Here is a 13,772-nt window from a genome sequence, read left to right on the forward strand (position 1 = left end):
CAAAGAAGAAATATCCAACAATCAACAAATTGGGTTGCATAAAGTGAATGCATGACAGTTTAATTCATTCATAATTGATTTTAAGAATCCATTTATTTAAATCACATAATGTACATTACCAAACCCATAGCTTCAAAGAAGTCCAAAATGTAAAGAAAGAATTGCTGACATGTAAATAATGACCTTTGCCTAACAGTCTACTCTGATCATTGTGGCTCCTGTAGATGACACTGCACAGATTTGAACTCACATGATAGGTGACGTAACACTGAAAGAACCAAACAACACCAAACAAACTACCAATCGTCACATGTCATGACTAGAGTTGTGCTACTGTATAATTTCTAACCTGCCTATAATGTGACACTGTCCTCCCTGGGAGCAGTGATGCTGTCATTGAATTCAATTGACCCCTCCGAACAGGGCACTTAACCACGCCTCCTGAAGTGACGTCACGCCATGTGTGCCTACGTCAGACAAACAATTAGCAAAAAGGGCGGCGCAGCAAGAAAAGAATAGAGCAAAACTGTCCGATTTACCAGCTGATTTCTCACTCGCATTCTTAGCTAACAGTGAAATATCGTTGAAAAGCAGACAGCAGGGTTTCAAGTATTTCAGCGAGGGGTATTTCAATGGTATTTACATGCATATCAACGGAGAAACCATTGATATTAGCGCGAGATCTTTCCAGAGTCAGAGAAAGACCGAGAAGCCACATTATATAATATATTATAACCCAAAGACGAATTCGTCATTGACAGTTTCCTATTTTCGTGTTACATATCACACTTGTGTGCAGAATCTGTATATGTATCTGTATAGCCGTTTGTGAACCGCCGTATGAAGGAAAAGAAGAAGGGGAGGCTTGATTTACGAGTTGTTTCTCTCGTTTTCTTTGTGTAACGTCACGCGCTCCCCTCAATAATTATTCTTGAATTAGTGCCGAACCTACGTAAGTCCCGACAGAGTACGACAATCACTACTTTAGTGTCCTCAAACATCCTTCCTTCAGTCTTGGTGTCTCGGTGCATGTCGAAGGCTTTTAGGACTGCTAGTCCGGTTTAGCTTAGCTCATTAGCCGCGAACAAAGGGACACGTTTGTGCAGTCAGATCATCGCAAAATATCGCTCAACACAGATCAAGTGTGTCAATCATTCACACGTAGCTATATTATGCAAGCGAAGAACTGCTAATTCATTTATACGAGGCATGTATTGAAAATCAAATATAGGGCTTACCTTCGTGCAAACATATGGATTCAGTTGATGATGCGGTCTTCCACAAAGTTTGATCCATCGAAGACATTTTTCGTACTCTGTCTTCTGTTCCGGTTGATTTTAGATGGATTCAGTTGATGATGCGGTCTTCCACAAAGTTTGATCCATCGAAGACATTTTTCGTACTGGGTCTTCGGTTTTGGAAAGGGTACGAATTGAACTCCACCAACTAGCCTTTCAGGATACCTTTCGTCACTATTACAAAGTCCGTGACTACACCTCTTAACCATATCTATTGTTAAAGAACCCAAATACGCGATAAAACGCTAACAGAAGCTATACTGGACCATGCGACGTTGTCTGAGGGAACTGCGGGTCCAAAAAAGGGGCGTGGTTTATGCAGATCTCTGGCCTCTGATTGGTCAGCAACGCGGATGACGCAATTTCTACGGAGGGGTCAATTCAAAGATGGCTGACATGTCAGGAAAAGGTTTGGTGGTTGAGACTCGAAGGACGTCACGGAGATCGCTATCAGTCTGGTTCTCAGTCTGTTTTTTTTCTGATTTAACAGCTAAAATATTTGCTCAGATCTGTAGGTTGAGGCGAACAAGCTCATCATTCTTTTTGTGTGGCGTCTCTTCAGAGGAAACTTGCCATTATCCAAACTCTAATAGAAGTCAGGGAGGGATTTACTCTTCAGAGTATCCTCACATTGCATTTTTATCTGTTGTAACTGCAGATTCGCTTACACTTCTTCTGCATTTACCGGGAAGAGTGTCGAGAACAGCTTGATTTCTTTTTCAATGACAGAAAAATCTTGGAAACACCGGTTGAACTCTAGTCACCAGAGATGCAATCACAGACATATATTTCTCCTTTTTATCAGAAAAGTGGGACTTTGAAAAACCAGATATAATTTCAAACAGCGCAGCGAAGTGTGCAACATTCAAGCTTTGTAGTAGTGTCTGAAACAGGTGGACGCTTAAACGGAAGGCTTTCATATGTGCGTACAGGTGTGGCACCAGCTGTTCTTTTTCCCTTGTAGGTTCTTGTTAGGCATCTGCAGATCATTATTAAGATTAATTAAAAATGCTATGTCTGCCAGCCACATTGTGTCACTCAACTCATGAAGAGATCATGTCCTTCTCCTTCAAAAAGTGGTCAATTTCCAATCTCAGCGAATAAAAACTGCTGGAGCACAGAGCAGTGACTGAGCCAGCGCACAACAGAGTGATAGAGAAAATCCGTGTATTCACCCTCCACAGGAAAGCTTGAAATTCTCAATGGTACAATCCTCTAGCTCGAATTATGTTGATAGTTTTTATAACAATGTTCATCACACCACCCTGTTGGACAATCTTAGCACACAGTGCTTCTTGGTGGATTATACAGTGCTTCCCAACAGCCTCACCTAACTACCATTTCCAGTACCTCGGCACACACCATTGATGCCATTCCTTGGCGCGATGGTTGGGGCTTCATCTAATGTTACTCCACCGAGCTTGTCCCATTTAAGCCCCATCTTTTCAACTGCCTCTGGCAGCGCTTCAAAAAATCTCTCCCAGTCGTTGTGCCTTTTAGGCTTGTCATATCACGCAGCAAAAATGATCATCTACGCCCCGCAGGAAAATCAACAGCTCTGCGGTGTCTGTGGCATCAGTGCTCTCATCGTAGGCAGTGGAGTAAAAATCAAAAGCACAAGCTTTGTTTCTCAGCTAAAGTGTCAAGCTAGCCAACAAATACTTGATTCTCCATATCACTGTATTCCTGGATAAGCTACATTGTTGAAATTGCACACTTTTTCCAGGCACATTATTTCCATGCTTTATGACATTGCCGCCTGAGAACGGTTTGCCGTGCGGTGCAGTAAGTTTACCGACTTCATAGCTTGCTGTTGTGGCGTTTTCCTGTGTTTTGTTAGCACAGAAAGAAGCCTTGTTGCTACACCCACTCGGCTGGTGTGACATTAACTGGCCATTTGGTACTAGGCATAATTCCCAGGGCTTACTCATCACTGCTTTACTTGAAAAAATGGGTTGGGTGCTAAGTATTTATGTACCAGGGCAATAACAGTAATGAACAGTTACGCACCAGATTCCATTTTAACAAGCAAGTAGATGAATAACTCGACTTATCGTCTTTCCTGGTTGCTTTCCTCTTGTTTGTTGCTAGTCGGAATTCCATACCTGTCGTCTGGACCCCATACAAACCAATGAGCTGATAGCCTCAAAGAGATTAAAACTAGTCTTTAATGATTGTGCAATATCTTGTGTTTGTACACATTACGGTCATGTTTGATTTTGTAGTTTCTTAAAATATGACCAAAGTTTAAGAAACTAGAGAAACAGATTATCTAGTGGGCCTTGGACTGTCAGGATGTTGCTGATAAAGCTAATCTGATCTATAACAACAGCAGTGCCTAGTGTAAAACAAGTTGCTAAAACAACCTTATCGTTGAGGTAGAGTGTGTACAGTTATCTGCAGCTTTTACAAATGTTATTCTTCACATTATCACTTGTAGAAATTAACATTTTCATTGGCAATTTGCATTACATCCGGCTCTGCAGCTTCCTTGAGTGACACAACACAGTCAGTCCTTGGCAAGACAGGCTCCCCACAACCCGTTCACAACACACCAGTAACCGCCCTCTTTGATTCTGGTTCTTCATGAGGGTTAAGCATGTCAACTCCAACTCCCTCTCAAACCTCTTCCTGGCCTGGTCACTGCTCTGGATGGAAAAGTGGAGGCATTGGCAGAAGGAGAAAGATTGTTCATTTATTACATGGAATAATCATAAAAATCTTGTCTATCTCTATCCCCCCCAAACGTCTTAACCCCCTGACAATCATGGTGGGCCGATTTAATTTCAGCCCCTCCTTAGGCGCTGGCTCCCACAACGGCATGCATGACTCTCTCTCTTCCATGTACTCTGCTGCACCCCTGACCTATCCTGTGCCGTCCCAGGTCTCACATTCCCTTGGCCTTTGCAACCGGGCTACCTCCCAACAAAAGTAACACTAGCGTTATTACTAATATCGATCAATTCTCCATTTCCATTACATACCCCTATCCAAATAAGGACTTCATCTGACTTTGACTTTGAAATCACTTACATTCTTGTCAATCATGTTTTTAAAGGTCTAGTGTCATCCCTATAAACATTCTAAAATAGATATCGTAATAAAAAAATACATATAACATTATTCACATCAATGTCTATACGAAAAAATAAATATGAGCGGAGAGCGCGTCATCCATGTGCAAAGTTGCAGAAGTGTCATTCTACGACATCCAAGTGGTCGCCAAATTGCTGCATCCCCTGTCCGTAACGTCACCGGATATTCGCCAATGAAAACACGCGGTGGACCGAACTATGGGAGACGAACACGTCCCTTCTGACACAAGCTCTTTTCGAAGAAGAGAACATCTCACAACCGAGTGAAGAGACCGGGGCAATATTACCCCATTGTTTGGAGCCATATTCAGATGATATGCGATCACAGCCAAACCGCCTCCCCGTATGATCCACTTCCGCGGCGGAGATGAGCCATCGCGGCGCTGAAGTAGCTTATCACGAAGCCGAGCTGGGGTGCTTTAGGGCATTGTTCATAGCTGTCGCAGTACGCGATGAACAACACCGTCGAGCCGGGGTGCTTTACGGCGTTGTCGTTGCACGCGGCTGAGTGCTGCATTGTCCGGAGCATTCTTCAGAGCCGCCGCCATCTGCAAGCCCGACGCGCAGCCTTCATCGAAGCCGTGATCGGCAGACGCGGCGCCTCTGCCGGTGTGGGTCATTTTCGGCGCCGAGGTGGCTTATCACAGAGCCGAGCAGGGCTGCTTTAGGGCGTTGTTCATAGCCGCCACCGTACGTGATGAACAACACCGTCAAGCCGGGGCGCTTTACAGCGTTGTCGTTGCACGCGGCTGAGTGCGGCACTGTATCAGCGTTCTTCAGAGCCGCCGCCGTCAGCGGGCCCGACGCGCAGGCTTCGCCGAAGCCGCGACCGGCTGACGCGGCACTTCGGCCAGTGTGGCTCATTTTTGGCGCTGATGTGGCTTATTACGGAGCCAAGCTGGGCTGCTTTAGGGCATTGTTCATAGCCGCCGTCCGCGATGAACAACACATTCGAGCCGGGGCGCTTTATGGCGTTGTCGCACGCGGCTGAGTGCGGCATTGTCCACAGAGTTCTTCCTTCGCTGGCGAGGCGATGCACCAGCCTTCGCCGGTGAGCCTGATGCCGTCCGACGCGCACATCGACACGTTCAGCACGCCTATCATACAGACGTGGATCTTTTGTTACGTTAGGAGAAAATATTATTTTTTTTTTAGTAGCTGTATACACATCTACCCGTCATTTGGAACCCACGAAGCTCTCGTTGTTTGCACCCGTGCAATCCATTTTTCACAACGAACCGGGTCTCTTGCAAACTTATGAAGGGTAAATCCATCCTCCCGGGTGTTCAAGCAATGTCCAGCAATGCAACGAGCCAGCATTTTGACTACCACGAAGGAACAACGAGCTACCTTCCCGGAGGTAAAACTAATAGAAACAAACGAGTCCCGCCATGTACGTCACTTCCTGCTTCTTCTTGAAAAAAAATCCCTCGAGAGGATTTTCATGGTGTGCACTACAAAATGCCATATACGTCTAAATCAACTTTTGTGGTGAAAAAAACGCATGGGCCCATATTGGCTGAAGTTTTTTCATTAACATACTAAAAATCACCCATGTCATGACAGTGGCCCTTTAAACCCCATGGAATCCCAATTGACATAGTCTTGGACCTAGGTCCTCAGTTTGCCTCCCAGATATGGAAGGAGTTCTTTAGTGGGCGCATCGGTCTGTCTTCTGGGTGCCATCCACAGCCCAACAGCTGAATTAGCCTCTGGAGTCGGCACTTTGCTGCATTGCCGCATGCAATCCCACCTCTTGATGTGCCTTTCTTCAGTGGATCAAATATGCCCACAACTGCCTTATCGGCTCCACAACAGGTATGTCTCCTTTCGTGGCCTGTTCTGTTGTTTAAGGAACAGCAGAATACTGTGGCGATTCTATGGTGACAGATCATCTAAGAAGGGTCCATTCCATTTGGTAGGACATCAGGAAAGTTTTGAATCCATTTAAAAATAAATGGCTCACTCTCCCACGCCTGAGTACAGGTGGGTCAGACAGGTTGGCTCTCCTCACATGCCCTCCCTCTCCATACTGAATCCTGTCAGCTCAATCTATCCTTTATTGGTCCCTCCCCAATCAACAAAATCATCAGTCCCACGTTAGTTTAATTAAAGGTCCCAAAATCCCTCAAGATCCAGCCGACGTTCCATGTGTCTCTGCGCAAAGATATCTCCACCTCCTCCTTTTAGCCCTCCAGCCTTACCCTCTCCACCTCCTCATAATATCAACGACCACCATCCTCCCTTCGCTGTATCACGCATCCTTGATGTGACGTAAGGGGTAGGGGTTCCCAGTTTCTTGTGGACTGGAAGGGGGTAGCCCGGAGTAACTCACGTGTGATCTCCCGCAAGTTGATTCTTGATGACTCTCTGATTAGGAATTTTTTTTGCGGCCGGGTAGGACGCCTGGAGGCATCAGTGTCGGACTGAAGGTCTGCTTAGCGCTACATTTTGTTTTGAATTCTGGATTCTTTTTAAAAAAAAGTTGATGTATGACTATATAAGGTTCAACATTGGGGTGAAAATGTTTTAACCTTGGTTGATCCCCCAGGTGCAGACCACATATGGACCCGTGGACCTGGTGCGTATCCTCAACCCGTGGGGTAATACAGAGTGGCTGGGCCCATGGAGCGACCTCGAAGGGTTTGTCAGATGTCACTTACCTAAAAAAATTCTAATTACACAGCTGCAGCGAACAACTAACAAAAAAAACCCCACAAATCTCCAAATTTAAAGGAATAGTCTGCTAAACAATGAAATGCCTTAATCCGATAGGTCATGTCATATGTACTGTACCTTGAAAATTTTAGGTTAATCTGATATCCTTTAATGGTGTTTTTATCTGCAATTATGAATTTTCCTGGATACCGCCATTTTGTCGAAGTCACATGCCTTAGAAAACAGGAAGTGACGGCTCATATGCGCTTCCTCTGCGCAAACACAATCCTCGACAGCGCTGATTTCTCAGATTTATCCTCATCTGCTGAAGAAATAGCAGCATCGGTTGATCGCGAAGATGGAGGAATACATCCATACAGATTTCAACCTGTGGCTGTAAATACTGGTGAATATTTGGATGGATTTTCGATGGGAATGACGCGGAGTCTGACTCGCTAACTAACCACTGGCACAGAATGGTCGAACGCTGATTGTGTGGAACAATAATTATGGAAGCTTTTGACAAAGACCGCTCAAAGAAAAAAATATGAGTACCGAAGTTTTCAACAAGAATGGAGTATATCTCCATATATATAAGAATGAAGAATCTTATATATATATATATATACATATATATATATATATATATGAGAATGGAGAATATCTCCCTTTGTGGAGATAGAGGATTCTACTGTGTGTTTAAATTCACAGATGGGGAGTATGCCAAAACATTCGTACTTGATGTTGCTCAGTGATTAGAGCATTGGTTGGGGAAACCAGGGGTTGTGAGTTCGTATCTCACTGGGGCCTTTACTTCCAAGAGGGGTTGCGTCAGGAAGGGCATCCAGCGCAAAAACTGTGCTAAACAAATATAAGCGTTAATCTGAGATGTCACGCTGTGGCGACCCCTAATGGGACAAACCGAAAGAAACTTACTTTTTACCGAAGTTTTCAACAAGAATGGACAGCCTTTGTGGAGAGGCAGGGTTCTGCTGTATGTTTGAATTGACAGATGGGGAGTATGCCAAAGCATTCGTACTCATTGTTGCCAATCAACAATTTGCCAACTTCGCAAAAAGACAAGATAATCAAACGAATAAACGACATGCCTTTGTAAGCAAGAGCTGTTCACCATTGTACCATCATGATGGCAAATCAAATTGAAATACGGTCACGATGAACGTATGGAAGTCTCAATGCCTGCATGACGTATGAAAGCGCAAGAAGTTGCATTAATGGTAAGACGTACTTTTGTTATCATTGGTTAGCAACATCATAACAATGTTATTTAAAAGAATTCAGAGACTTATTGTACTCTCGAAGTGTTCGTCTTAAATAAATGTGCAAATACACTAGTACATATTGTCACGATGCGGGGCTCAAGGGTGGACCCAAATGCACGACTCCAGAGACAGCAGACAGTACAGAGGAAACCTTTATTCGGTCCGAGGTCTGAGATCAGGTAGACAGTCCAAACAATTCGTAGTACCAGTACGAATGGGCTTACGAGGGTGGTCAATGAACAGGCGCGGGTCGGTGCACGGAGGTCAGAAGTCGAGAAAGCAGGAGTGCGGGAACGAGGCATGAAGAGCAACGATCTAGCAGAGTAATAGTCGTCCCCCGGGTCCTATATGTACTGGGTCTAATCAAAGGTCATGAGGCGCAGGTGTGCACCTTCAGATTAGCTGGCCACGCCCAGCCCTGGCTGGAATCCAGGAGCATGACACATATGTCGTCTGGCTCAGGGTGACCACACTTTGCTAGCCACTGGGTCCTTCAATGTTTCTTTTTCTTACAGGGTAGAATATGCCACCGAGCCTTCCTCAGATTATTTCTATCCAAATTATGTAAAAATTTCGTGATACAGTAGGGCATTTTCACGTGTCCGATTGTGGTGGTACTGCATGTGATTACACTACAAATTGGTCATGATTTCTTTGGTTATGCACAGGAGACGTCAGATCCATGCAAGTAGGTCATGTGGCTCGCCGAAATGGTGGCGCCCATGAAAATTTGTAATTGACGATAAAAACGCCTTCAAATGATAACGAATTAACCTCAAATTTTCAAGGTACAGTACATAAGACATGACCTATCGGATTAAGGATTTTCATTGATCAACGGACTCCTCCTTTAAACTTTATAAATGTTCAAAAAATTCAGTGTCATCTTTTCTTTTTTACTTTTTTTTTTATACATATACTGCTTTTACAGGCCCGAATGGAATACAGTGAGTGCTGAGGAGCAAAAGCGACTAGACAGAATACAAAGGGAAGATGGAGAGTTCTGGTGAGGTTAACAATATTTATAGTACTATTAAATGTATTATTATACATAGTCCTGGGCTTTCATGGGATGTTGTCAAGCCATGTTGGGAGATAAAAAGAAGAGAATTAAAAAAAGGAGTGAGCTAAGAGAAACGGAAGGAAGGAAGGAGAAAGTAACAAATGAAGAAGAAGGAAGAAAGGATGGAATGGAAAGAATGTAAGTGAGGGAAATAAGGGGATGAAGAAAAAAGCAAGAATGAAGGACAACGGTGAAAGAAAGGAGAGATGAACGTCAGGACACATAGCAGAAACATGAAGACATCTGAAGACATTGTCCAGGAAAGACCAGAGCAACATAAATAAAAGTAATAATATATTGTGTGTGTACATGTGCATGTGTGTGTGTGTGTGTGTGTGTGCATAAAGAAAATAAACAGTAATATTATCTATGAGGAAAATGAAGTTATGCTATCTTGACTAAAATGGTTAGGGTGTATTTCATTATTAAAATACTATACATGGATTAAGATTCGTAGAATATAATATGTAGCGATAGCTTCCTAAATCATTCCAATTTTCTAGTCAGGTATGTTCACTAAATTAGGGGTAGGACCTGAAAAGTGCTTTACTTCTTCTGACTCCTTTTGAACATGTATATTGTACATCCCTTTGATTGTTTCCTTTGTTCTATTTTTTGTGGCTTTCTCAAATTTGTAGTGTCCTTTTGTTTTCAATATGCATATCTTCAGTGAAAAGAACGAGGCCCTGTAGCTCAGTGGTTAGAGCACTGGTTTGGTAAACCAGGGGTTGTGGGTTCGTATCCCACTGAGGCCTCCACTCCCTGAGAAGGGTTGCGTCAGGAAGGGCATCCGGCGTAAAAATTGTGCCAAACATATATGTGCGTTCATCTGAGATGACACGCTGTGGCGACCCCGAAAGGGACAAGCCGAAAGAAACTTGATCTTCAGTGAAAAGAACAGAATTGATGTCTCAAATTTTAGATAACCTTGAGTTTTCATGGTGTTAGATGACCACACAAGGCTTCTAATGCCACCAGTCTACAAAGTAAATAAACAGTGAGGAAAAATAAATGTTTTGACATGATGAAAGGGAAGGAAATGAAAGGAAGGATTGAAGCAAGGAAACATGATGGAAAGCAAAACAGGAAAGACTGGACAGCAAGAAATAAAAAATGACTGTTCTCATGCAGGATGTCAGCGTCCGACTTCCGACAAAACTTCGAGACCATGGAGGTGTGTCACCTGGCCGACATTCAAAGTGAGGCAGGCGTGCAACCATGGTCGTGTGCAATGCATCATGGGACCTGGGTGCCACGCGTCTCTGCTGGGGGCTCTCCCAAAGGAGGTAAATGCACAATATTATTTTGCTGTGCATGCTGAGAACTGAATGATGCTACCAAACAGTTTGATGGTGAACGTTATCTTGCTCCCTTCTTTTAAAATACAAGAACTACCTTTTTGTGCACTGTATTCTGTGCTTTCAGCATTATCCAAGGGGGAACTTTAACATTACTAATTGATTGATTAATTGATCTATTACATAGCCTGATTGAATTAAAAAATTCAAAGGCATAACGTTTGCTACGTCAGCTTTCCGGTATTCTGGGGTCCTTTGCCATGTGATTGTGAATTTGTTAAACTGACAGCAGAGATGCATTCCTGTTGATGGCTAGGAGAACATTGTCGATGATCATTTTAACTTGCTCTGTGTTCGATTTGTTTACCAGCGTCAGCTCGTTTCTTTTCTCTTTGGCACTCTCCCAAAAAAAGTGCCAATTCCGATTTCCAATTTAGATCTGCGTACAATTCTAATCGCTTTCAAATGCCTTGTGCGGAATGTGACGCTTGAGGTAGTCCAGCTTCCATTCTATCCACACGTTTCCTTCCGTAAACTCAATTTTTACTTTAACTTCGCAACACATTTTTCAGACCAAACCTTTCTTGCTCGGAAAAGGGAAAATCTTGTCCGTTTCAATTATTTTTGTTCTATTTGCACATCATTGCATCTTAAAAGTCAAGTGTCGTCAAATGGATGATTTTTTGTATATTATTGATGAAAAACCCACACCCAATATGATCCCATGTGTTTTTTCACCACAAAACATGATTTTGACGTATACAGCTTTTTGTAACTCCCGCCATGAAAATCCTCTCAGGGATTTGTTTTCGATAAGAAGCAGGAAGTGATGTACAGGACAGAGGCGCACCCTAGTCTATGTCTAGTCTATGTTGCTTTTAGGGGTATGTTCAAAGTCGCCGCAGTACGCGATGAACACTCTTGAGACATTGTTGGCTGGGCGACGCACACATCGACATATTTCATACGCGGATCTTTTGTTACGTTATGAGAGACAGATTACGTTGTCCGCCCCAAACCATTATTTTTTAGTAGCTGTAAACACACCTACCTGTCATTTGGAACCCGCGAAGCTCTTGTCCTCTGCAGCCGTGCAATCCATTTTTCGAGACGAACCGGGTCACTTGCAAACTTATGAAGGGTAAACCCATCCTCCCGAGTGTTCAAGCAATCTCCAGCGATGCAACGAGCCGGCATTTTGGCTAACACAAAGGAACAACGAGCTACCTTCCCGAAGGTAAAACTAATGGAAACAAACGAGTCCATTTGAGGGCGGTCCCGCCATGTACGTCACTTCCTGCTTCTTTTCGAAAACAAATCCTTCGAGAGGATTTTCATGGCAGGAGTTACAAAAAAGTGTAGACGTCAAAATCATGTTTTGTGGTGAAAAAAACGCATGGCTCAATGTCGGCTGTTAATAACATACTAAAAATCATGCATTTCATGACAGTGGCCCTTTAAAATAAGAGCATTCATTTTTCTTTTTAAATATTTTACTTTCTCTACGAGGGTAAACAGTAGCCACTTGTTACTAAGCAGAATTCGTTGACCTCAATTATGCCAATGACAAAAGTTGGCAAATACCAGCCATTCCAAAATATAAAATTAGTATAATTAAAAAGCTCATTTTCCAAATGTAATTTCTTGTATGGGTGGCACAGTTGCCGAATCTGCCCTTGCCCATATGGATTTTGCATGTTCTTCTCCCTGTGCCTGCGTGGGTTTTCTTCAACAACTTTTCTCCCACATCCCAAAATATGTCTTGTTTGTTAGGTATGTAGGTTAAAATAAGACAGAACAAGAGTAATGATGCATCTTTTTTTTCTAACAACATACAACAAGAACAAATACAACATCTGTTAATGTCCTGGAATGGATGTGTTTGACTTCTGAGGCTTCCATATACAGTATGAATGAAAAAGAAAGGCATACCCGCTCAAATTTGCTTCTTTGAGGTTTTGCTTAATCAATCCTGAACATGAACCTTTGTGTGTGTCTGGGTGTGTGTGTGTGTGCGTGCGTGTGTGTGTATGTGTGGGTGGGTGTGTCTTTGTATTTGTGTTTCAGGTTGGTTCTGGAAAAATCCCCAATTTGGCTTGGTGCTCTCCCAGCACACAGAACACGGATCACCTGACACTCCAAAGCGCTGCGCCTTCATATTGGCTCTCATGCAGAAATTTCAACGGCGTCGAGGCATTGACCTGTCCATCGCTCTACACATATACCCGGTAAACACTCACAAAGTCACAGTATACATACAACCAGAGGTGGGTAGTAACCTGCTACGTTTACTCAAGCATCATTTGGGAGAAATTTAACTTGTGACCATGAACCATATTTTTACTTTTACTTGAGTATTTCTATGTAGAAGAATTGTTGCTCCGGTACAATGATTGACATGCCACCTATTTATTTTGCAATTATTGTGCGTGCACATCTTTTTTGGACTTCATCGACTTCGGCATAGGGCGCCATTGCGCCAATCCCAGTAATCACAAGTGTCAATTGGCAGACGGCATATGACCTCACACAAACCCTTTCCAATCAAAATTTAAATAAGGTTAAATGAATGTGCACAATGTCAATTAAAAGATGTTATGTGAGGTAAATCGTTTCAATTGGAGACATAATGACGACCAAAATGTATACAATAGACGTGGTGGAAATTCAGACAGTTAACATGATTGAGCGACTGCATAGTTAATTAACTTTTCTGTTGCTCGGATTAATGGCAACAACTGGCTTTTGAGACTGAAATAGTTTCCTTGCTATAGAGTTGATGTTATATTACAGGTTTTGCCAATATGTTTTTTGCTAAATCAATCAAAGTGAAAACGCCTGCCACAAACCTAATGATGTAGTTTTGGTTACAAGTTTGGCCTTTCAGAAGTTGCTACTAAACTAACGGGCAATCTTTCAATATTCTCTCTGTAGTTATTCACGACAGCTACTTTATCTTTTTTTCCTTATCTATAGATTAAGATGGACTACTTTTGATAGTTTTGATGAATAAAAATATAAAACTTTGGGGGGGGGGGGAAAGCCTGGTTTACTTTACAAACTTCGAAAAACAACTG

The 13,772-nt window shown here is 42.9% G+C and overlaps 1 protein-coding gene across 1 annotated transcript in view; it reads left to right on the plus strand.

Moving 5' to 3' along the window:
- zgc:85932 (uncharacterized protein LOC405875 homolog) overlaps positions 1-13,772 on the plus strand; it is a 41,851-nt gene that overhangs the window by 12,419 nt on the left and 15,660 nt on the right. The window contains exons 7-10 of the mRNA XM_061828597.1: positions 6,945-7,036; positions 9,266-9,340; positions 10,529-10,683; positions 12,763-12,923. Coding sequence (XP_061684581.1) covers positions 6,945-7,036; positions 9,266-9,340; positions 10,529-10,683; positions 12,763-12,923 — 483 coding nt within the window. The remainder of the gene's footprint in view (positions 1-6,944; positions 7,037-9,265; positions 9,341-10,528; positions 10,684-12,762; positions 12,924-13,772) is intronic.

The sequence above is a fragment of the Syngnathoides biaculeatus genome, chromosome 8, assembly GCF_019802595.1.
Source record: "Syngnathoides biaculeatus isolate LvHL_M chromosome 8, ASM1980259v1, whole genome shotgun sequence".
NCBI lineage: Eukaryota > Metazoa > Chordata > Actinopteri > Syngnathiformes > Syngnathidae > Syngnathoides > Syngnathoides biaculeatus.